General features: G+C 38.7%; 2 protein-coding genes across 3 annotated transcripts; one reads left to right on the forward strand and one right to left on the reverse strand.

Annotated features, from left to right (window-relative positions):
* Positions 1 to 6,799: 6,799 nt before the first annotated feature.
* Positions 6,800 to 12,723, forward strand: LOC135125508 (uveal autoantigen with coiled-coil domains and ankyrin repeats). The gene is made up of 7 exons (XM_064051168.1): positions 6,800 to 6,887; positions 7,246 to 7,520; positions 8,332 to 8,433; positions 8,485 to 8,673; positions 8,750 to 9,237; positions 12,182 to 12,443; positions 12,493 to 12,723. The coding sequence occupies exons 1-7, from the start codon at positions 6,800 to 6,802 to the stop codon at positions 12,721 to 12,723; spliced, it is 1,635 nt and encodes a 544-aa protein (XP_063907238.1).
* Positions 12,724 to 12,736: 13 nt separating this feature from the next.
* Positions 12,737 to 23,464, reverse strand: LOC135124959 (polycomb protein Pcl). 2 transcript variants are annotated; one of them, XM_064050190.1, is made up of 7 exons: positions 23,188 to 23,464; positions 22,660 to 23,135; positions 20,511 to 20,668; positions 20,282 to 20,454; positions 20,036 to 20,231; positions 16,986 to 18,151; positions 12,737 to 14,115 (listed from the first exon to the last, which is right to left on the reverse strand). In XM_064050190.1, the coding sequence occupies exons 2-7, from the start codon at positions 23,045 to 23,047 to the stop codon at positions 13,863 to 13,865; spliced, it is 2,334 nt and encodes a 777-aa protein (XP_063906260.1). In that variant the 5' UTR covers positions 23,048 to 23,135; positions 23,188 to 23,464; the 3' UTR covers positions 12,737 to 13,862. The 2 variants fall into 2 exon arrangements, with proteins under 2 accessions (XP_063906260.1, XP_063906261.1); XM_064050191.1 differs by having other exon boundaries at positions 22,660 to 23,464.
* Positions 23,465 to 23,687: the final 223 nt, after the last annotated feature.

The following is a 23,687-nucleotide window of genomic DNA, read 5'->3' on the forward strand; positions in this document are numbered from 1 at the left end:
CCATCAACATGCTACATTTTTGGAATCAGCATGTCGGGATCTACGTCTCTGAATTTTTTCGCAATTTTTAGACGATTTTTTTGAACAGTGAAATTTTTCCAATGGTCCCCCCTTCTTCAAATTTCGGCCAATTTTTGACATTTTCGAAACTTAACTAAACACATTTTCTTGTAGATTTCGGGCTCTAGAACTCATTTCCGGCCTCAATTCTTTGATGACTGCAACCGTTTTTCCGGAATCGACCGTTGAAATATCGAAATTTATAGAAATTGTCAAAAATTCGCATTTCGTACCGATTCTTTCGAAAATGTTCGTCCGTGACCATCAACATGCTACATTTTTGGAATCAGCATGTCGAGATCTACGTCTCTGAATTTTTTCGCAATTTTTAGACGACTTTTTTGAACAGTGAAATTTTTCCAATGGTCCCCCCTTCTTCAAATTTCGGCCAATTTTTGACATTTTCGAAACTTAACTAAACACATTTTCTTGTAGATTTCGAGCTCTAGAACTCATTTCCGGCCTCGATTCTTTGATGACTCTAACCGTTTTTCCGGAATCGACCGTTGAAATATCGAAATTTATAGAAATTGTCAAAAATCCGCATTTCGTACCGATTCTTTCGAAAATGTTCGTCCGTGACCATCAACATGTTATATTTTTGGAACCAGCATGTCGAAATCTACGTCCCTGAATTTTTTCGCAATTTTTAGACGACTTTTTTGAACAGTGAAATTTTTCCAATGGTCGCCCCTTCTTCAAATTTCGGCCAATTTTTGAGATTTTCGAAACTTAACTAAACACATTTTCTTGTAGATTTCGAGCTCTAGAACTCATTTCCGGCCTCGATTCTTTGATGACTGTAACCGTTTTTCCGGAATCGAAAGTTAAAATATCGAAATTTATAGAAATTGTCAAAAATCCGCATTTCGTACCGATTCTTTCGAAAATGTTCGTCCGTGACCATCAACATGTTATATTTTTGGAATCAGCATGTCGAAATCTACGTCCCTGAATTTTTTCGCAATTTTTTGACGACTTTTTTGAACAGTGAAATTTTTCCAATGGTCCCCCCTTCTTCAAATTTCGGCCAATTTTTGACATTTTCGAAACTTAACTAAACACATTTTCTTGTAGATTTCGAGTTCTAGAACTCATTTCCGGCCTCGATTCTTTGATGACCCCAACCGTTTTTCCGGAATCGACCGTTGAAATATCGAAATTTTTAGAAATTGTCAAAAATCCGCATTTCGTACCGATTCTTTCGAAAACGTTCGTCCGTGACCATCAACATGTTATATTTTTGGAATCAGCATGTCGAAATCTACGTCCCTGAATTTTTTCGCAATTTTTAGACGACTTTTTTGAACAGTGAAATTTTTCCAATGGTCCCACCTTCTTCAAATTTCGGCCAATTTTTGACATTTTCGAAACTTAACTAAACACATTTTCTTGAAGATTTCGAGCTCTAGAACTCATTTCCGGCCTGGATTCTTTGATGACTGCAACCGTTTTTCCGGAATCGACCGTTGAAATATCGAAATTTATAGAAATTGTCAAAAATTCGCATTTCGTACCGATTCTTTCGAAAATGTTCGTCCGTGACCATCAACATGCTACATTTTTGGAATCAGCATGTCGGGATCTACGTCTCTGAATTTTTTCGCAATTTTTAGACGATTTTTTTGAACAGTGAAATTTTTCCAATGGTCCCCCCTTCTTCAAATTTCGGCCAATTTTTGACATTTTCGAAACTTAACTAAACACATTTTCTTGTAGATTTCGGGCTCTAGAACTCATTTCCGGCCTCAATTCTTTGATGACTGCAACCGTTTTTCCGGAATCGACCGTTGAAATATCGAAATTTATAGAAATTGTCAAAAATTCGCATTTCGTACCGATTCTTTCGAAAATGTTCGTCCGTGACCATCAACATGCTACATTTTTGGAATCAGCATGTCGAGATCTACGTCTCTGAATTTTTTCGCAATTTTTAGACGACTTTTTTGAACAGTGAAATTTTTCCAATTTCGGCCAATTTTTGACATTTTCGAAACTTAACTAAACACATTTTCTTGTAGATTTCGAGCTCTAGAACTCATTTCCGGCCTCGATTCTTTGATGACTCTAACCGTTTTTCCGGAATCGACCGTTGAAATATCGAAATTTATAGAAATTGTCAAAAATCCGCATTTCGTACCGATTCTTTCGAAAATGTTCGTCCGTGACCATCAACATGTTATATTTTTGGAACCAGCATGTCGAAATCTACGTCCCTGAATTTTTTCGCAATTTTTAGACGACTTTTTTGAACAGTGAAATTTTTCCAATGGTCGCCCCTTCTTCAAATTTCGGCCAATTTTTGAGATTTTCGAAACTTAACTAAACACATTTTCTTGTAGATTTCGAGCTCTAGAACTCATTTCCGGCCTCGATTCTTTGATGACTGTAACCGTTTTTCCGGAATCGAAAGTTAAAATATCGAAATTTATAGAAATTGTCAAAAATCCGCATTTCGTACCGATTCTTTCGAAAATGTTCGTCCGTGACCATCAACATGTTATATTTTTGGAATCAGCATGTCGAAATCTACGTCCCTGAATTTTTTCGCAATTTTTTGACGACTTTTTTGAACAGTGAAATTTTTCCAATGGTCCCCCCTTCTTCAAATTTCGGCCAATTTTTGACATTTTCGAAACTTAACTAAACACATTTTCTTGTAGATTTCGAGTTCTAGAACTCATTTCCGGCCTCGATTCTTTGATGACCCCAACCGTTTTTCCGGAATCGACCGTTGAAATATCGAAATTTTTAGAAATTGTCAAAAATCCGCATTTCGTACCGATTCTTTCGAAAATGTTCGTCCGTGACCATCAATATGTTATATTTTTGGAATCAGCATGTCGAAATCTACGTCCCTGAATTTTTTCGCAATTTTTAGACGACTTTTTTGAACAGTGAAATTTTTCCAATGGTCCCCCCTTCTTCAAATTTCGGCCAATTTTTGACATTTTCGAAACTTAACTAAACACATTTTCTTGTAGATTTCGAGCTCTAGAACTCATTTCCGGCCTCGATTCTTTGATGACCCCAACCGTTTTTCCGGAATCGACCGTTGAAATATCGAAATTTTTAGAAATTGTCAAAAATCCGCATTTCGTACCGATTCCTTTGAAAATGTTCGTCCGTGACCATCAACATGTTATATATTTGGAATCAGCATGTCGAAATCTACGTCCCTGAATTTTTTCGCAATTTTTAGACGACTTTTTTGAACAGTGAAATTTTTCCAATGGTCCCACCTTCTTCAAATTTCGGCCAATTTTTGACATTTTCGAAACTTAACTAAACACATTTTTTTGTAGATTTCGAGCTCTAGAACTCATTTCCGGCCTCGATTCTTTGATGACTGTAACCGTTTTTCCGGAATCGAAAGTTAAAATATCGAAATTTTTAGAAATTGTCAAAAATCCGCATTTTGTAACGATTCATTCGAAAATGTTCATCCGTGACCATCAACATGCTACATTTTTGGAATCAGCATGTCGAGATCGACGTCCCTGAATTTTTTCGCAATTTTTTGACGACTTTTTTGAACAGTGAAATTTTTCCAATGGTACCCACTTCTTCAAATTTCGGCCAATTTTTGTCATTTTCGAAACTTAACTAAACACATTTTCTTGTAGATTTCGAGCTCTAGAACTCATTTCCGGCCTCGATTCTTTGATGACTGCAACCGTTTTTCCGGAATCGACCGTTGAAATATCGAAATTTATAGAAATTGTCAAAAATCCGCATTTCGTACCGATTCTTTCGAAAATGTTCGTCCGTGACCATCAACATGTTATATTTTTGGAATCAGCATGTCGAGATCTACGTCCCTGAATTTTTTCGCAATTTTTTGACGACTTTTTTGAACAGTGAAATTTTTCCAATGGTCCCACCTTCTTCAAATTTCGGCCAATTTTTGACATTTTCGAAACTTAACTAAACACATTTTTTTGTAGATTTCGAGCTCTAGAACTCATTTCCGGCCTCGATTCTTTGATGACTGCAACCGTTTTTCCGGAATCGACAGTTAAAATATCGAAATTTATAGAAATTGTCAAAAATCCGCATTTCGTACCGATTCTTTCGAAAATGTTCGTCCGTGACCATCAACATGTTATATTTTTGGAATCAGCATGTCGAGATCTACGTCCCTGAATTTTTTCGCAATTTTTTGACGACTTTTTTGAACAGTGAAATTTTTCCAATGGTCCCCCCTTCTTCAAATTTCGGCCAATTTTTGACATTTTCGAAACTTAACTAAACACATTTTCTTGTAGATTTCGAGCTCTAGAACTCATTTCCGGCCTCGATTCTTTGATCACTGCAACCGTTTTTCCGGAATCGACCGTTGAAATATCAAAATTTTTAGAAATTGTCAAAAATCCGCATTTCGTACCGATTCCTTCGAAAATGTTCGTCCGTGACCATCAACATGTTATATTTTTGGAATCAGCATGTCGAAATCTACGTCCCTGAATTTTTTCGCAATTTTTAGACGACTTTTTTGAACAGTGAAATTTTTCCAATGGTCCCACCTTCTTCAAATTTCGGCCAATTTTTGACATTTTCGAAACTTAACTAAACACATTTTTTTGTAGATTTCGAGCTCTAGAACTCATTTCCGGCCTCGATTCTTTGATGACTGCAACCGTTTTTCCGGAATCGACCGTTGAAATATCGAAATTTATAGAAATTGTCAAAAACTCGCATTTCGTACCGATTCTTTCGAAAATGTTCGTCCGTGACCATCAACATGCTACATTTTTGGAATCAGCATGTCGGGATCTACGTCTCTGAATTTTTTCGCAATTTTTAGACGATTTTTTTGAACAGTGAAATTTTTCCAATGGTCCCCCCTTCTTCAAATTTCGGCCAATTTTTGACATTTTCGAAACTTAACTAAACACATTTTCTTGTAGATTTCGAGCTCTAGAACTCATTTCCGGCCTCGATTCTTTGATCACTGCAACCGTTTTTCCGGAATCGACCGTTGAAATATCGAAATTTATAGAAATTGTCAAAAATCCGCATTTCGTACCGATTCTTTCGAAAATGTTCGTCCGTGACCATCAACATGTTATATTTTTGGAATCAGCATGTCGAGATCTACGTCCCTGAATTTTTTCGCAATTTTTTGACGACTTTTTTGAACAGTGAAATTTTTCCAATGGTCCCACCTTCTTCAAATTTCGGCCAATTTTTGACATTTTCGAAACTTAACTAAACACATTTTTTTGTAGATTTCGAGCTCTAGAACTCATTTCCGGCCTCGATTATTTGATGACTGCAACCGTTTTTCCGGAATCGACAGTTAAAATATCGAAATTTATAGAAATTGTCAAAAATCCGCATTTCGTACCGATTCTTTTGAAAATGTTCGTCCGTGACCATCAACATGTTATATTTTTGGAATCAGCATGTCGAGATCTACGTCCCTGAATTTTTTCGCAATTTTTTGACGACTTTTTTGAACAGTGAAATTTTTCCAATGGTCCCCCCTTCTTCAAATTTCGGCCAATTTTTGACATTTTCGAAACTTAACTAAACACATTTTCTTGTAGATTTCGAGCTCTAGAACTCATTTCCGGCCTCGATTCTTTGATCACTGCAACCGTTTTTCCGGAATCGACCGTTGAAATATCGAAATTTTCAGAAATTGTCAAAAATCCGCATTTCGTACCGATTCTTTCGAAAATGTTCGTCCGTGACCATCAACATGCTACATTTTTGGAATCAGCATGTCGAGATCTACGTCTCTGAATTTTTTCGCAATTTTTAGACGACTTTTTTGAACAGTGAAATTTTTCCAATGGTCCCCCCTTCTTCAAATTTCGGTCAATTTTTGACATTTTCGAAACTTAACTAAACACATTTTCTTGTGTATTTCGAGCTCTACAATTCATTTCCGGCCTCGATTCTTTGATGACTGCAACTGTTTTTCCGGAATCGACCGTTGAAATATCAAAATTTTTAGAAATTGTCAAAAATCCGCATTTCGTAACGATTCTTTCGAAAATGTTCGTCCGTGACCATCAACATGCTATATTTTTGGAATCAGCATGTCGAGATCTACGTCTCTGAATTTTTTCGCAATTTTTAGACGACTTTTTTGAACAGTGAAATTTTTCCAATGGTCCCCCCTTCTTCAAATTTCGGCCAATTTTTGACATTTTCGAAACTTAACTAAACACAATTTCTTGAAGATTTCGAGCTCTAGAACTCATTTCCGGCCTCGATTCTTTGATCACTGCAACCGTTTTTCCGGACTCGACCGTTGAAATATTGAAATTTTTAGAAATCTTCAAAAATCCGCATTTCGTACCGATTCTTTCGAAAATGTTCGTCCGTGACCATCAACATGCTATATTTTTGGAATCAGCATGTCGAGTTCTACGTCCCTGAATTTTTTCACAATTTTTAGATGAATTTTTTAAAAGTTGTCTCAACCGGGCTTAATAAGTATTAATTCCAGAAAAAATATTTATCTTCGGGAAAAGAACACAGATACAACAACGAAAGAATCTCACGTAGATATTTGTTCGATTTGAATGAGTTTATCGCATCAAAACAGATGACTAAAACTATTATAAGCCTGAATTGAATAAAATACGCAAAATGCATCTTGCCAGAGGAACATTTTGGTGTGCGCTCCCCTACCACAAGTTCCGCTACCACAGCCGTGTTTGGTCGATAAAATTTTCTCACTCGCCTCGTCCATTCCCATTATTTTTATTTATTTCCTCCCAAAATGAAATCAGAACAAGAGCAATCCAACCCAACACCAGCCAATATCAACAAACAAATGCTGGAAATAAAAAAAAAGATCCAACTTTCCGGTAAGTGTAACACATTCCACCAGTCCCACAGCTAAAATAGGAAATTATATTCTAACGGATAAAGTCATTACCGACTGCGCTAAGACTGCAATTTGCAAAATTGATACATAATTCCGTGTGCCACAATAATTCACCAACAAACTCACACCAAAAAAGAATAGATAAAAGTCAAGGAATTAACAGTTCACAAAGTTAGAATGTTTACAAGAGCTAATTCATTCGGGCCAGCATTTCTCACAGGAAAAGGCGTGAATACACTTTTTACACGCGTCGAGAGCTGTCCAAATATTATGCAAGCCAGTGGCGGAGCAAAGTGGGGCGTGATTAACGGGGGTTTTGAAAAAAGCGTGGTTTGTAGAGGGACAAAGAAAAGCGGCGTTCGAGGACTGCGAAGTCGAGAGAAAAACGAATTGTGAGGAAATCCACAAGCTGAAGAAGGAGATCACGGAGTTGGTGAAGGAGTTGAAGGATAAAACGCAGGCTACGGCGGGGGTTAAAGTGTTGAGTAAGCGATTGGAGCGGCTGGTGGGGCCCTGCGAGGACAAGGATGTAGGAGAAATTAAAGAGTTGTTGGATTTGCAAATTATTGACAAATCGAAGGCGCTGAATCTGGTAACTTATAAAACCAAGAAGGTAAATAAAACCAACTAGTAATTACTGAGCAATTTACGTTAAGATAATTACATTTCGTTCGACAGTTCTCTGCTTTTTGTATTATTTTTGAAAGAGGCGGGGAACTTCCTAGTAAACAACTTTGTAAATTTTTTAAGAAGTACATCTTCTCAAATGTCGATTGTTCTTGAAATTTCGCTACTTTCACATCTTGACGTTAATTATAGGTGTTGGGGAATTTGTAATTGTTCTTTTTGAAAATGGTCGTGGAATTTTTTATGCCTTGAGACTCGTACATTTCGTTTATTTGTTTACCTAACGTGTGTGATGGACTTACCTACCTTTTCCTAATTTTCAGTGTGATATAACCACTCCTAATGCAACATCTGAAGTGTCCATTTTCAGAATAAACTTGCAAACCCAACCATTTTTTCACACAAACAAAAACTTAATAATTAATTCAAAAACAGGACTAATAAAAATCACCAAAAATGTTCAGAGTCGTAATATTTTGCATATTTTTAGACAGGATTTATTCGGCAAAATATTGAGATGACGTCATTTTTCGTATTCTAGGGGTCCTGATGGAACGTCATAGGTTACGCTCAGGAAATAAAAAACAATTCTAACCCAACTATATTTAAAAAAATTAGGTTATACCATGACAATATATCAATTTCAAACCTGAATTAATTTACTCATTTTATCCTCCCGCCGCTAATCGCCAATTAGCTCGGTCGCATAACGACAAACGCCGAAAAATGAACACCACATTCTTGAACATCCAGTTGAACGCCCTCATTATACCACATTTTCGTTTTATCCTTTCCAGCGCCAGAAGTTCCTATCCGAACTGGGAAAAGACTACCAAACCCTCGTTTCCCAAAAAGCGCAAAAAGAGGTGGTGGAAAAAGTCGACAAACCCACAAGAAAAGTCCTACACTTTATTTAAACCGACCAATTTTATAATCGAGCTCAATTTCAGGCAACCTGTGATTTACAGAACAGCATTCACGCTGTCGAAATTCAATTGCGTGAGGCAAATCACATTTCAGTCCGTTATCGTGATATAAAAAAGTCGCTGATGAGAGATGCGGCGAGGTTTGAAAGTAACATTAAAAAAATCGAAGAACAACTGGAGGAGCAGAAGAGCGACATTAATGCGCTGCAGCAGGTGAGTCAAAAAATACGAAAAAAAAAAAAAGATAATTTGCCAGGAAATATCGACTCATCGCGGTCTTTACATCCAGGTGATGAACGAAGCCACCCAGAAACGCGGGACGGCCCGAAACCACCTCCTTCGTGAGGAAAAGCTCGCCACAGCCAAAGCCAACTCCCGAGATCGTCAAACCTCTGAGGGGCGCCGGTTGGTGACCAAACGGCGCCAAGAACTAGAACTTCTGGAAAAACGTATTTTCCAAGTCACCAAATCGAACCCGCGCCCGTCCACTGGGACCGCCGAAGACGTACAAACTGCTACTGATGATGAAATACCCGAAACGCCGTCTCCTCCTGAAAATGTGCTTTCTAGAGCTTTCGAGGTGCTGAAGCAGGCTACTGGAGCCAGTAGTACGGAACAGGTTTTGCAGAAGTTTAGTGCTCAGAGGGATACGTTGGAGAGGTTGATTATGCTGAGGGAGAAGGCGGAGGAGGAGAAGATGACGCTGGAGAAGGAGTTGGAGGATTTGACGTCGGAGTTGGAGTTTTATAAATATGCGGAGGTGAAAGATAGCGAAAGGTAGGTACCGAATTTATATATTCCCTCATACCTGATGCTTGTCAGGTCAGGTCAGGTTTCTTCGCTGAAAAAAGACGCTTAAAATGCGAGCGCAGTGTGCACGTTCAGGTGTAATATAAAAAAAATTGGTCTAAAGAGTTTAGACAGTACTTCCCTCGCTGTCGGAAACTTGACGACTGCATGCCTATTGTGTTTTTTTCTCATTACATTTTTGTAGTGGGAATTTAAAAAAAAATTGCGATGACGTCATCAACATTTTTGCAAGGACACGTATATCAGTTGGGATAGATGTAGTGTAATACTAAGAATAAAATTATTATATTCTCAAATTTTCGGGAAAATGAATTGGGTCGTTTTGAATATTGATTTGTAATAATCAATAAAATAACGAAACAATTTACTCACGTATACCTACGTATCAGAGGCAACTGAAAATCGTGTATGTATAAACATTCTTAATTTAAGATGACAGGCGTAACAGTATACGTGAGAGTCAAACAGAGAAACTGTAAACAAAACGACCATGGGTTTTATTGCTTCGACTTCCGCTTATTATATAAAACATTGGGTTTTATTTTAATTCTTGACGGTGAAATTCACAATTGGTTGATTATAAACATGTCTATTTCACATTCGCGGAACCAAGTGAGCGCATAAAACAAATGCAGGTCTGTAATGTTAAAGTCGATGTAAATAAGAGTGCTACCCTTATGTTTCAACCGAGTTTTTCCTTTAACAAATTTTGTGTCTACCAAATTGGGTTGGTTGGGGTGTAATACTAATAATAAGTGTTGCCTTTAATTTAATCAATAAAATAAATTGACTTCATTAATTTTTTTGAACCACCTCTTAAGAAAATCTAAAAAATATGAATGGAATGATAAATCACAAGTACAAACTCATCATATTTTTTGCATTTTAGATAGGATTTATTCAGCAAAATTTAAGGGTGACGTCATCAATTTTTTTAGGAGGGATGAACAAATACATTTTGAACAAAAGTTTACCATGCTTATAATAACTTTAAAATATTCCCAAGATTTCAAAGCATTCGGTTTTGTAATTCCTGATTAAATCGATAAAATAAATTCACGCCTTCATTAATTTTTTTGAGTCACCCTGCATATGCAAATCCAAAAATATGAATGGAATGATAAATCACAAGTACAGACTCATCATATTTTGTACATTTTAGACACGATTTATTCGGCAAACTTTTGAGTTGACGTCATCAGTTTTTTGTAGAAGATAACCAAATATATTTTGACTAAAAATTTATTATGCTCTTTATAACCTTAAAACATCTGCAAGATTTCAAAGCATTCGGTTTTGTAGTTCCTGATTAAATCAATAAAATAAATTTACGCATTCATTAATTTTTTTGAGTCACCCTGTATATGCAAATCGAAAAAATTTGAATGGAATGATACATCACAAGAAGAGACTCACCATATTTTGTACATTTTAGATAGGATTTTTTCAGCAAAATTTTGTGGTGACATCATAAATTTTTTAGGGGGGACGACCAAATACGTTTTGATCAAAAATTTACCATGCTTATGATAATTTTAAAATATCTTCAAGATTTCGAAGCATTCGGTTTTGTAGTTCCTGAGTAAATCAGTAAAATAAATTTACGCTTTCATTTATTTTCTTGAATCACCCTGTATATGCAAATCCAAAAAATATGAATGGAGTGATAGATCACAAGTACAGACTGATCATATTTTGTACATTTTAGATATGATTTATTCGGCAAATTCTCGAGCTGACGTCATAAAGTTTTTGGAGGGGATAAGCAAATATATTTTGACTAAACATTTATTATGCTCTTTATAACCTTAAAACATCTGCAAGATGTCAGAGCATTCCGTTTTGTAGTTCCTGATTAAATCAATAAAATATATTTACGCATTCATTAATTTTTTTGAGTCACTCTGTATATGCAAATCCAAAAAATATGAATGGAGTGATAAATGACAAGTACAGGCTCATCATATTTTGTACATTTTAGATATGATTTATTCGACAAACTTTCGAGCTGACGTCATCAAGTTTTTGGAGGGGATAAGCAAATATATTTTGACTAAACATTTATTATGCTCTTTATGACCTTAAAACATCTGCAAGATTTCAGAGCATTCGGTTTTGTAGTTCCTGATTAAATCAATAAAATATATTTACGCATTCATTAATTTTTTTGAGTCACCCTGTATATGCAAATCCAAAAAATATTAATGGAGTGATAGATCACAAGTACAGACTCATCATATTTTGTACATTTTAGATATGATTTATTCCACAAACTTTTGAGCTGACGTCATCAAGTTTTTGGAGGGGATAAGCAAATATTTTTTGACTAAAGATTTATGATGCTCTTTATAGCCTTAAAACATCTGCAACATTTCAAAGCATTCTGGTTAGCAGATTAAAAATTAAATTTCAAAATGTTGTTTTATAATTTTGATTTTTTTTCCAAAAATCTGGACGTTTCGGGTGAAAAGTCGATTCAGAGTTGTAAACTACATGTGTAGGACTATGTTATTTTATACAATTGAAAACCCATTTACTATGTACAATTTTGAAGTGACGTCATCGCATTAGTGGTGGGGATGATTAGACAAATTTTGGTTAGCGTTTTACCATCTACATGATATTCTTAATATAAGTACAAAATTTCACAACAATCGGTCGAGTACTTTCGGAGATTATCTGTCTAATAAAATCCGGGACAACAGACGGACAGACGGACAGACAGACGGAAATGGGAGACCTATTTCTTCGTCTTCTAGGGGTCATGAAAGATCGAGAAAACGTAAAAGTAGAGAGTCGGCCGACGGACTCGATTACAATACTTCCTTTGCTTACGCTCGGGAAGTAAAAATATTTATTGTGCGTTTTAATGTGTCAAAAAAAAAAAACATAAAATTGAACGATATTTCAGAAAATCGATCAAGATGGAACAAATGCAAACCCTCATCGACGTCGAGCACCAGCGCTCCCAAAACCTCCGATCCCTCAAATCCACCAAAGACAAAGCCATCACAACAATTTTAACAGCTTTACAAGACCTCCACCTCTGCATCAACCCCCTGGCCATGCCCAAGACCGACATCCTCCTCATCGTGAGCTCCATCAACTCTGACTTGCGCACCGTTTTCGAAAAAATCAAGAACGAAAATATCGAAGACGCAGTGGAGGAAAACGTACTCTCGTTTCTGGTTTTTGTAGCTTTAAATTATCTTGTGTTTGCAGATCGTGACCGTGGAGGCGGTGGAGGAGAAGTGGCTGCCGGCGCCGTACAGCGGCCTCGTGCGCCGCACCCCGCTGCCTCAGCCGGGAGCGTCTCCGGCGCCGCCGCCGCCCCCGGGCTCCGACGAAGAGGAGGAGGTGCCGTCGAGGGGCTATCTCAAGCGGCAGGCCCAGCTCGTGGTCGACGCCAAGCTGCGTCGAAAAAACGTGCGTTTGGGACAAAAAAGGAACTAATAAAATGGGAGAGTATAATACAAGTTGCTTTATTAACAATTATCGTTAATATTAATAAAAAATACAAATTTTGACTGAAGACAGTGGCGTTACACGCGCACTTCAACACATCTGCAAATATAGAACGGCCTAGGCCAAATTATTTACACTTTTTTTTACAAATAAAAAGGGTGTTTCCACGCCGGATAAAAACTAGTAAAATAAGTTCAGTCTCATTAACTACATACTTAAGATAAGAGGTGATGAACAAAATATACTTATGTCCCAACTAATATTATTGAAAATATGCTTCGCGATTTGTGTATAGAAATGTCAAGGCCATGTAATTTTCAACTCCAAATACACGCTATGGCGAGTAAATCATCGAACGATTAAAATTAATATTCCCTAATTTTTTCCATTTTTTTATATCACAACTTTAGTTGGATTTACACTAAATCTGCTCTGTATATACATCACATATGAAATTTCTACATCCAATTACACTTTTCATACACCGTGTACGCACAAGTGTTACAACTGTTAAAGAAAAATACATCAAATGAATTACAATCATACATTTAGGACTCATGTTATTTTTCAATAATGGCAGTGACTCATAATATTGTTTGGCAGTAGTTTAAAATTACGGTACGACTATATATACATTTGATTTTCAGCTACGCAAATAAAAGACATACGATTAAACGGCCGCCATTACTCCATCTTTGGCAACATGGAAATTTTGTCCAATTGTAGTGACGAGGAACTCAAAGAGAGACGACAAAGCCCCCATTTTGTGGCATCTGAACCCAACTGGCAATACCGTCCAACCATCGACGCGTTTCACCAGCGTAGCTGCTGAAACCCGTCGACGATTTCCCACCCTCGGCCACAAACCAAACATTCGTCACAATTTTATTTACAAAGCACCAGAATTCCAAACAAATCCCACCAACAAAAACAGCTAACAACTGCTCGTGGCAATCCGACGACGAACTTGCCACAACAAGATCTCTAATTCTCTACATCCTTAACGGCCGACGCCCACACGCTAAACAAAATAAATAAATATTGTTCGATTTGACCATGTGCGCCGAAATGAACATAGATTAATGGTCACATGAACACAATGAAAGTAGTATAGTCTATTACTTGGATCAAGTCATCCCGTTTCCGGGTCCTTCCCATTCTATCAGGAACTCCATCTTTCCCGAAGGTCCGATCCGTTTCGCCCTCACTGTGAATCGCTCTCCGGCGGCGATCCTGTTCGCCGCACCGAAATACATGTTTACTGAAGTCTTGAGGTCGTCCATGTTGATGTCGGGCTCTTGCTTGACGGGACTGGGCTTGGAAGGCGGCGTTGGCGGCGTTTTTTCTTTCTCGGGGGGCTTCTCCGGACGTTGCCGCAACCTTCACGAACAACATTAATTATTATCGCCAGTTCTTATAGGTTAAGCGAAGTGTACACGTACGCGAGTCGTGCAAGCAACGTCGCCAGTCTAGCTTGGAGAAAACTCGTACGTGTATTCGGGGATTTAGAGGGCGGCATTGGCTATACGCAAGATTTTCACGCATTTCAAAAAATAAATCAAGGTCACGCCTATGAACCACTCACTCAGATGAAGCTGGCCAGACACGGTTTTTAAATTTTAATAATCAGAGCAATCCCTATAAGGCTTAATGGACTAATTGTCAATAAAGTTAATTAATTTCTACAGTTTCCGACAAAAAATTTCAAACATCACTTTTCTGTCATGTCAAAAATTTTAATGTAGTCTATGCTTTATTGTCATTATTTTGGACAGCTGAAATGTCAAACTTTCAAAATTCCAGCTTACGCTACAGCTATAGTCTTTGCCATTTCTATTGAAACACCACCTGTTAATCGTAAATTTGGCAACGTTCATATTCAGACAATTTTGGAATTAAAAGCCGTTGTCAATCAACCGAAAGCTGTTACCAATTGCTAAATTTTAACCAAAATCAACAGGTGGTGTTTCAATAGAAATGGCAAAGACAATACATTCATGTAAGTGTCAAATGTAAAAGTTAAAAATGACTATCAAATATTTAGGTTAGAAACATCTAAAGGTTGCTTTACACCATCTGACGACTGAATGACATTGACGTCTGAAATTTTTTGGCGGCAACTGTATGTTCATTATATTTTTTCTCGATATACATTAATTTATAATGTTCTGTGTGGCGTCTATATTAGATTTCCTGGAGAGATTGGACACCTACGATACTTTACTTCTATGTAATGATTACATGGCCATGTTTCTTGGAGGAACTGGACACCTACATTTTAATATTATATTTTACTTCTGCCTCCATATATTGATTTGTGGTTTCCTGAAGGAATTGTACATCTATTCTATTCTTTTATAATATTTTATCCTTGATATATCGAAGGAAAAGATAAAAATTTCCTTGTGAAATTAAAACATTACTGCATCAACTTTCCAAGTGGTACCTGTTTTTGGAGATTTCCTGGAGAAATTCGACACCTACTACATTTTTTTATTCCTATATGATTATGTGCGAACATTTCCTAGAGAAACTGGACACTTACTATACGGGGTGTCTAGAAAATGGCGAATTAACTCTTCAGTACGTTAGTATGGGGGTTCGGGAGTCCCAAAAAAGTAATAAATTTTTTTGATGACGTAGATTGCGAAAAAAAAAAATGTAATTTTATAAAGGTAAAATTGTCTTGTGGATGAAAGTAAAATCGTAATGTTTCCAAATTTTGACCATTTTTATCATCGTCTAAGATAAAATTGATTTGGCAATGACATACCCTCTAAGAAAAGAGAGGGCGGGTGGGTGGGGCTAGTACCTGCTAAGATAAGACTGATTCTGGCAAATGACATACTCCTAAGAAAATAGGGGGCGGGGTGTAGCAGCTACTAGCCCCGCCCACCCACCATCTCTTTTCTTAGAAGGTATATCATTTGCTAAAATCACAGTTTTCTTAGCAGGTACTAGCCCCGCCCACCCGCCCTCTCTTTTCTCAGAGGGTATGTCATTTGCCAAAATCATTCGTATCGTAGCAAGCACTAACCCCGCCCACCCACCCTCTCTTTTCTTAGAGGGTATGTCATTTGCCAAAATCGATCTTATTTTAGCAAGTACTTACCCCACCCACCCTTTATTTTCTTAGAGGGATCTCATTTACCAAAATCAGTCTTATCCTAGCAAGTACTAGCTTAAAACTTTTTCAAATTCATAAGAAATTAAAACACCAGGGATCTAAAATTAATTGCGAACATTTTTTTATGAAAACCAAAATGTGAGAAGGAATTTTTTTACTATTTTTTCCAGACTCACCAGTTGAGTGTTAAGAGCGTAATGGAGAGTTAATCCGACATTTTCCCGGTATTGCATTTCTATGTAGTAACTGTCAAGTTAATCGTGGTGTAGTGTCTGTATTGAAGTTTCTTGGAGGAATTATTCACCTATTGAATTTCACCTCCGTGTGATAACTGTGTACGGGAGTTTCCTGATCGAAATTAACATCTACTGTATTCATAGTATTTTTTCCAATACGCGTGACAGACACACTAGTGTAAATTTTGTAAATCATTGGAGTGTTGAAGTTCTTTTAGCACAGCATGTTACCGTTGGATGAAACTTCTTGGAGGAGTTAAACACCTACTTATTTCACCTTCGCGTCGTAAATGCATGTGGGGACTTCCGTCTTTGTCTAGATTGTGTTAAACTCTACTCCATGGTCTGGGCTAAGAAAAACCCAAAAAGAAATGGAACCAGGAAAAATAAGCACGGAAGTTTTAACCTGGAAGTTACGAAATTAATGTTAAAATTACTAGAAGTTTTTTGGGAAAATATAACGAAGACCGACTAGATAATTCGTACAGGGGAAAAACTTTTTTTTTTATTTCAACAAGAAATGTCGTTCTATACCACGTGACACTTGCGTGTTTTTTACTTGCCACAACAATCACTTGTATGGCAGTAGTTATATAGTGGAGGTTCTGGCTCAATTTTCGCGGGAAAATTTGAAGTACGAATTTAAAATTTTCGCCAAAATGTGACAGAAACCCCACTATACCTATGACTGCTCACGATCTTGCATCGACTGCAATTTTCGCCTCTACGTACTCTCCCCTGGGGATAGCGGTCGCCCAAAAAATTCTCTGGCATTCCTGACATCCCCGTTACAAGTAATAAAATTTAATGGGAATGCAACTACAACGTACAGCCAATTCCATCGACGCAAACGTATATTGTTTTCGAAATTCGAAGAAATACTTTACCTTCTCCCGTTGAGGGCATAGTCCACGCAGCCGTTCAATTGACTGGTCCCCGGTTGCGCCCCTCTCTGCCCCCACTCCTTCGCGTCCGTCCGCACCGGCATCACCGTCGCCGTCTTACTGGCCGTCTGCCCCGCCACGTACATCTGGTGACACCTATTCCTCCTCAGCCTCCTCCTCTTCACCTCCCCGTTTGGTCCAATGAAAATGTCTTTTTCACTCAGCTGACGTTTGGTCGGTCTCATGACAGGTTTGCCCGGTATCACAGCAGTTAAAGGTAATGGTAAAGTGATCTCCTTCCCCTTCTTCTTCGTCCTGTCCTCCCCCGCGCCCCTCAGCAACGTCAAGAACGGATTATTCTTCCCCTCGAAGTCCTTCGGCGGCGGTATGATCAAATCCAGCGTGCTCTTCGACGACGTCTCGTCTCCCGACGTGTCGCAGGGCGTGTTCTCCCCGCCGTTCTCCTTCGCCTTGCCCCCCTTCGCCGTCGAGTGCTCCGAGAAGTCGTCCGACAGCAGCGAATTCGAGCCGGACGCCGGCGGCGTGGGCGGAGCCGAGACCGACGTGGGCGGGGTCAGCGGCAGCGACTCGCTGTTCTTGTAGCTCTTGTTGTCGAGGCTGAGCCGCGTCAAGTACCCGCCCTCCGACTCGTTCCGGCACACGCCGTCGTTCGTGTTTCTCCGCTTCGGACGGCCCGCCCGGTCCCGGTCGCGCCCGCTGGCCGACATCAGCCTCTTCCTCCGCTGGCTGCCGATGTTCGAGAACGGCACCGTCTTCTTGGCGCAGCCGGCGAGGATGGGGGCGGGCTCCTCGCGGTCCACTTCGGGACTGGGGCAGGGCGAGTCGGTCTCGGAGGGGTTGCTGTTCTGTTGGTAGGCGAGGCCCATCATGAGGCCGCGCATGTGGTTGTCGCACGGCACGACCACGCCTTCAGCAGGGGAGAGGAACTGCAAGCGCCGGTTCCCCTGCCACATCTCGCGGAGCTCCTCCTCCGAGACGCGCCCGCTGAACGTTATCGTCACGGTGGGGGCGGGCGGGGGCAGGCGGACTCGGAGGCCCCATATCGTGGTGCGCTTCTTGATCTCGCGGCCGCACTTGAAGCGATTCCGGTTGTTGGTGAGGACCGAGAGGATGTTGTCGCGGCGCTCGGATCTGCTCACCGAAGCGATCTAAAAATACAATTGTGAAATGTACATAGAGCATCAAGACAAGAATAGAAAGAAAACACCCGGAGTAGTGAACTTGATTTAAAAGTCGCTTTTCTGTTGCCGGAAAAACTGTCCGTTAAAATGAAAAGTGCTCTATTGTCTATCTAAATTATTATTAGACGCTAGAAAAAACATTTGAGCATCGAAAACAAAAATAAAACACATCCAGTCACTACTTGATGCGCAATGTTTTTTAAACGGATGTCGTAACTGACATCGTATTCTTCACATCTGTCAGTGTCAAACTCGTTCTGACGCTCTCATCTGTAGACTATCTGTCACAATCAGCGTTGCCACCTATAAAATAATTATTGGTATTACACAATAATTTTAAGGGTTGGTTATTTAGTCCTTCAATTCTTCAAAAAGCATTGTGCACTCGTTTTTGTTTTATTCCTTGTGTAACATTGCTGTTCGTGTGTTGGTAACAAGGTAGCATTGACGCACTGACATTTCATTGAACGATTTGACAAATGACAGAATTTTTACTTGCCTGTTCAAGCCTTCATTTATTTGTTATATGTACTGCGTGATCAGAAATTTACAGGGTCTGTTGGTAGTACTTTTTAAACAAAATTGTGTACTTTTCTCGTGTTTATGTTGGCATAACGGAAGTAACTGTGATATACATTTTGCAAAATTAAAAATGTCGAAATCGAAAGATCATGAAATCGAAACATGAAGAAACTGAAAAATCTAAAATTTATAAGAGGACCGAAAATCGAAATAGCCCAAAATCGATAAATGGAAAAATCGAAACATATAAATCTTGATAAACCGATGGATCGGAAAGTTGAAAAATCGAAAATCGAGATATAGAAAAGTTCAGAAGTCGAAACAAACATATTGAAAAATTTGAAAATCGAGTTCCCAAAACATACAAAACGAAAAATCCCTGTCTGTTAAAAATTATGGACAAATTTTAAACATGAAATGCCAACTGCGTGAACTATTAATTTTTTAAAACTTATAAACAAAGTCACTTATTTTATTGCAAATGAACTACTGCTTTTATTATTGTTATAAACTTATTATAGGTGACAGCACGAGTCTTCGAGGGCGGGAAAATCAAATTTGAATGTTACGAGTTACAATATGTACTATATAATAAATTTGTTTAAATAATCTTAATTATCCATCATAAATCAAAAACTATGTATCTAGAAAACACTAACAATAAAATTTAAGTGGACTTTTTACCTAAAAATAAATAATAATTTGACTGATTTACCACAATAAAGCCAAAATAAATAAAAGATATTAATAGAAATTTTCATTTATTAGTAGTTACATAATTCTTACGTTGAGCAAAACCCGGCGATAAATTAATTATAAAATTAGACCATAATTTCACGATTAATTTAAAATCACGTCCAAGTTAAATCGAACTTGGTATATTTAACTGCGTCTTGCGTAGAAGTGTAAAGAATTTTTGCTAGCAACTCCAGTAGGTACTTATCGTGTTTAAAACTTTTCCTTACCACATCCTAATGTGGTACGATATCAACTTCAAGCATCTATTCACTCATTTATTTTAATGTTAGCTTTTTTTTCTAAAAAAATTTTAATATTTCGTGTCCAACAAATCCAAAAATTTTTTTTACGTCTGCTATAATTAAAAATGGAATTATTCTTCACCTTATAAACATGTTCATACCAATTACATACGCATGAAACAAATAAACATTCCTGTGCATCGACTGGTTTTATCTACCGATGAATCATTCTACGTCATATCGAAAACGATTTCAAGTTTCAATAAATTATTCCACTTGAAATGAAAACAAACATCGCAACACTGCGACTCTCAACTTGCCATTAAATCAAGCTTTTACTCCGTCTTACCTTTGGTGGAAGCTGTAACGCGTGCCAGTTGTCGTTAATGTAAGGAATGATGATCGTATCCAGATCGTAATACTTCTTGCTATTGTACACAGTCAAATTGAACAACATCAAATGGACCAAATCCACCCACTTCATCTCCAATCTTCTCAAAAATTCCTTACCGTGGTTGCAAATTGAACATACGAAAACGTAAAACCTGCGAATCCAAATAATCGTAAAATTAAAAACGCAAAAATTACTAGTTACCTGTCGCCACAATACAAAGGATATTGCAAACAATCTAAACATCTCTCATGAAACCACTGTTTGCACCTACCACATTGCAACATTTGTTTGTACCATTCGCCATTATCCCCGCAGTAACAGTAGGTATGTTCCGTGTTCACTCTGTGATATGTATCCCAAGTAAGCGAGTTTAACTGCAATAATACGGTTTATAACGTTCTTACTTTTTTTTTTTGGTGGATTGACTTACTTCATATGGTAATACTTTTGTTATGGGAGCAGTAAATGAACTATCAGTACTTGATGAAGCTGTGTTTCGAGAAGATTCTCGTTTGAGATGCTTCGAATCACTTTTTTTCAGTCTATGAGGTTCACTGCTCAAGCAGCGTCTGCACACCCATGTCGCATCTATTTAACAACAGAAAATTATTCTTAATATACTTTAAAGCTCAAAAGAATAAATATAAAAAATATATATTTAATAATTTTCTGACATGACGTCAACAACTTTTAAGAGGGGATTTCTAGTTAAGAAAATGAGCATTCTTTTAACTATTCCGTGGGAACCTTCTACTGTCGGTGAATAATTGAGACCGGAAATGCATTAATACAAATAAAATTAAAAACGCACAGTTCACGACTGTCGCGTTTTTCACAATGGGGGGAAATTCATATTCATAAAAAATTCAAACCGAAGAACATGCCACGAATCAATAACATCCAACCTCCAAATTAATAACAGTGTACCGATTAGGGTTGCATCCCTCAAAACATCCGCACAACTGCGACCCCGACCCTCCGTTAAAATCCACACTCGAACGAAGATATCCAACTTGTGGACATCCTGTCTACTCAAGCAAATCAGTCAAGCGTCAATTTCCTCTCCCTGTCTCTTTTCCACATGCAAACGCGATACCGTAACGGTTATTTCCGCCCAGAATACACGAATTATAACGCGATAAAATTTCAACTATTTGCTTAATTAGCTTTAATTTACAAATACTGGAAATTGATAAGGACTTAATGCGTTACCCTGCGGCAGCTTCGTTCTAATTGGACGAAATTTCTCGAAACGAAAATTAAGTCTCGTTTTATTTGTGGACGCGTTAAAAACACATTTCGTGATGATAGAATGCAAGTCATTGGAGGAATTCGCGATGAAACTTATCTGCTTTGAGTCACGGTTTGAAATTGTGGCTCTAACAATGGAATTTGATTCAAGGGTTTAAAAAAGCTTTCGGAGATTTGCGAAAATGTGTTGTCTGTGGAAGCACATTTTCATTGCAGGATTAAGCCGCTAAAAGAAATAGTGTGTACCTCGTAATGAACTTATCTCGGCTTCGCCTCGGTAATTAATACCCACATTCGCATTAAAAACTTTACACTTGACTGCCCCGATACACAACATTTTTGTTTGTTTTTATTTCTCCAGCGCAAACTAAGGGAGGAATGGGGAATTTTTTGACGTTTCACAGTTTATAGAAGGCGTAAATGCCAGACTCCCATTTCCGTCAGTCTGTCTGTTGGTGACGTTATTACAAACAACATCTCAATCTTTTTCAAAAATATGACCTTTGGTATTTTTTTTTATTTTTTCCGAATGATACTATATATTTCAGACAATCATAATAGGCCATGAAATTTAGTTTTAAAATAATGATGTTGGTATTGCAGCTTTTTGACACTTTATTTAACAGTTTTCTAACAGGAACTGTCAAACCAAACACGAAACGTGTTAGTATTGCCAATATAATTTTTTAATATTAAATTTCATTGCTTACTAGACGACTTTTTCGCTTATTTTTCACGACAGAAATTACTATTTTTTGAAAAATCGACAAATTGACTCCCGTTTTAAGACCAAGAAAAAACAAAAGCCTAAATTAACAAATCCCAGCCTTGTAAAAATTGTTCTACTGAAAATATTTTCCAAATATGGCGGCCTACACAGAAAAATATCATAAAATATTTACATATATGTACTTCTGGAAAAATTTAAAGCTCTTTAATTGCGGTTTTATGCAAGAGACTTCTGTGGTGTTTTTTCTTGTTGAATAAATTTTCTAGTAACAGATCGGATTAACCAGTGGAAACCAGCTTTTAACCTAACTAAAGAATTCAATTGTCCAGCAAAGACGATTTGGTTGATTTAAAACTTGTGCTTAATTAAATTACAACATGTTTGACATATCTGAAAATAAATATTTTGTGAATAATTTTTGGTTATTCATTTGTCATTTGGCTGCTTCCATTTTCTGGTATTTTTGTATGAGTGTATCTGCTTAGCTCCGCCCACCACTGCAATCTTTAAAAAAAGATGAACCCCAAATAAACCCACCACGAATGAGTTCAGAACTGAATCATTCGGCCGAAAAGAATTTCAACCTATCCCGCATTACCTTCTTTCTGGCACTCAGCTGGAATCTCCGGATGATGACACTTCTGGTGATACCCTCTGCCGCACTTGTCGCACACCGTGATCTCCCTCTTGTTCTTGGGCGCTGACTTCTTGCACACGACACACAGCAGGTCCTCCTGCTGGGGCGTGCTCAGCTTGGTCAGATCCTTGAAGCTTGACCAGCTGTCTGTGTTGTCCCCAAACTTGACCAGACATTGCTCCCTGATGCCGTCCACCTCGACCACCGTCCCCAAGTAGTACCTGCCGTCCTTCTGCTTCAGGAGCACGTCCTGGCCGGGGCAGAACTCCGCCTCCCTGGTGGTGGAGTCCGGCACGGCGGCCTCCTCGGGCTCGGCGCCCTTTCTGCCCTTCGCCTTCACGGACGTCATCGCCAACGCCAACTCCTGCCGCCAGGTCACGGCTTACATGGCCCCCGACGCGAGCGCTCCACTCCCCTGGCTCTGGGGGCTGCGATCACTGCAACAGACGGGGGCGCATGAGGGGCGGCTGGCGCGCGCGGACGGGTTACCTGCTGTGGCGTCGCTCTTCAGCAAAGTCCATCGAGAGCGATTACATTTGCGGCCATTAAAACAACTGTTTGTTCAAAGCGCGCCAAACGGAATGTCGAAATTTGGGAGAGGTTTCGCGAGGGGAAATGGGGCGGCCGGCGCGGGTGGGGCAGGGGGTGCACTGTGCGGGGGGCGAATCGGGGGGGTTTATTCAAAATACACAAGAAAATTGCACCACGGGAACGATTGCTTTCAAAATTAACGACATTTTCAACTGCTGACACTTTGTGGAGAGGTAGGGGGCGCCACGGGCACCAACACAAACGCGACAGGGGGGCCAACGTGACGGACGCGGTTTGTTTGTTTTTGCCGCAACGGGGAGGAGGGCGTCGGATTGGGGCGTCTGGGGGCCACGGTGTGGATTGGGCGGCTGCGGACGCACCAAAAGCGAATTTAGCGCCCAAAGTTTACGCAAAATTGGAAAAAATTACACGCCTCGTTGCCAACCTAAAGTACGTAA

The sequence above is a fragment of the Zophobas morio genome, unplaced genomic scaffold (genome assembly GCF_036711695.1).
Source record: "Zophobas morio isolate AGI-343-1 ecotype UQ-CSIRO unplaced genomic scaffold, CSIRO_AGI_Zmor_V1 ptg000008l, whole genome shotgun sequence".
In the NCBI taxonomy this organism is placed as follows: Eukaryota; Metazoa; Arthropoda; class Insecta; order Coleoptera; family Tenebrionidae; genus Zophobas; species Zophobas morio.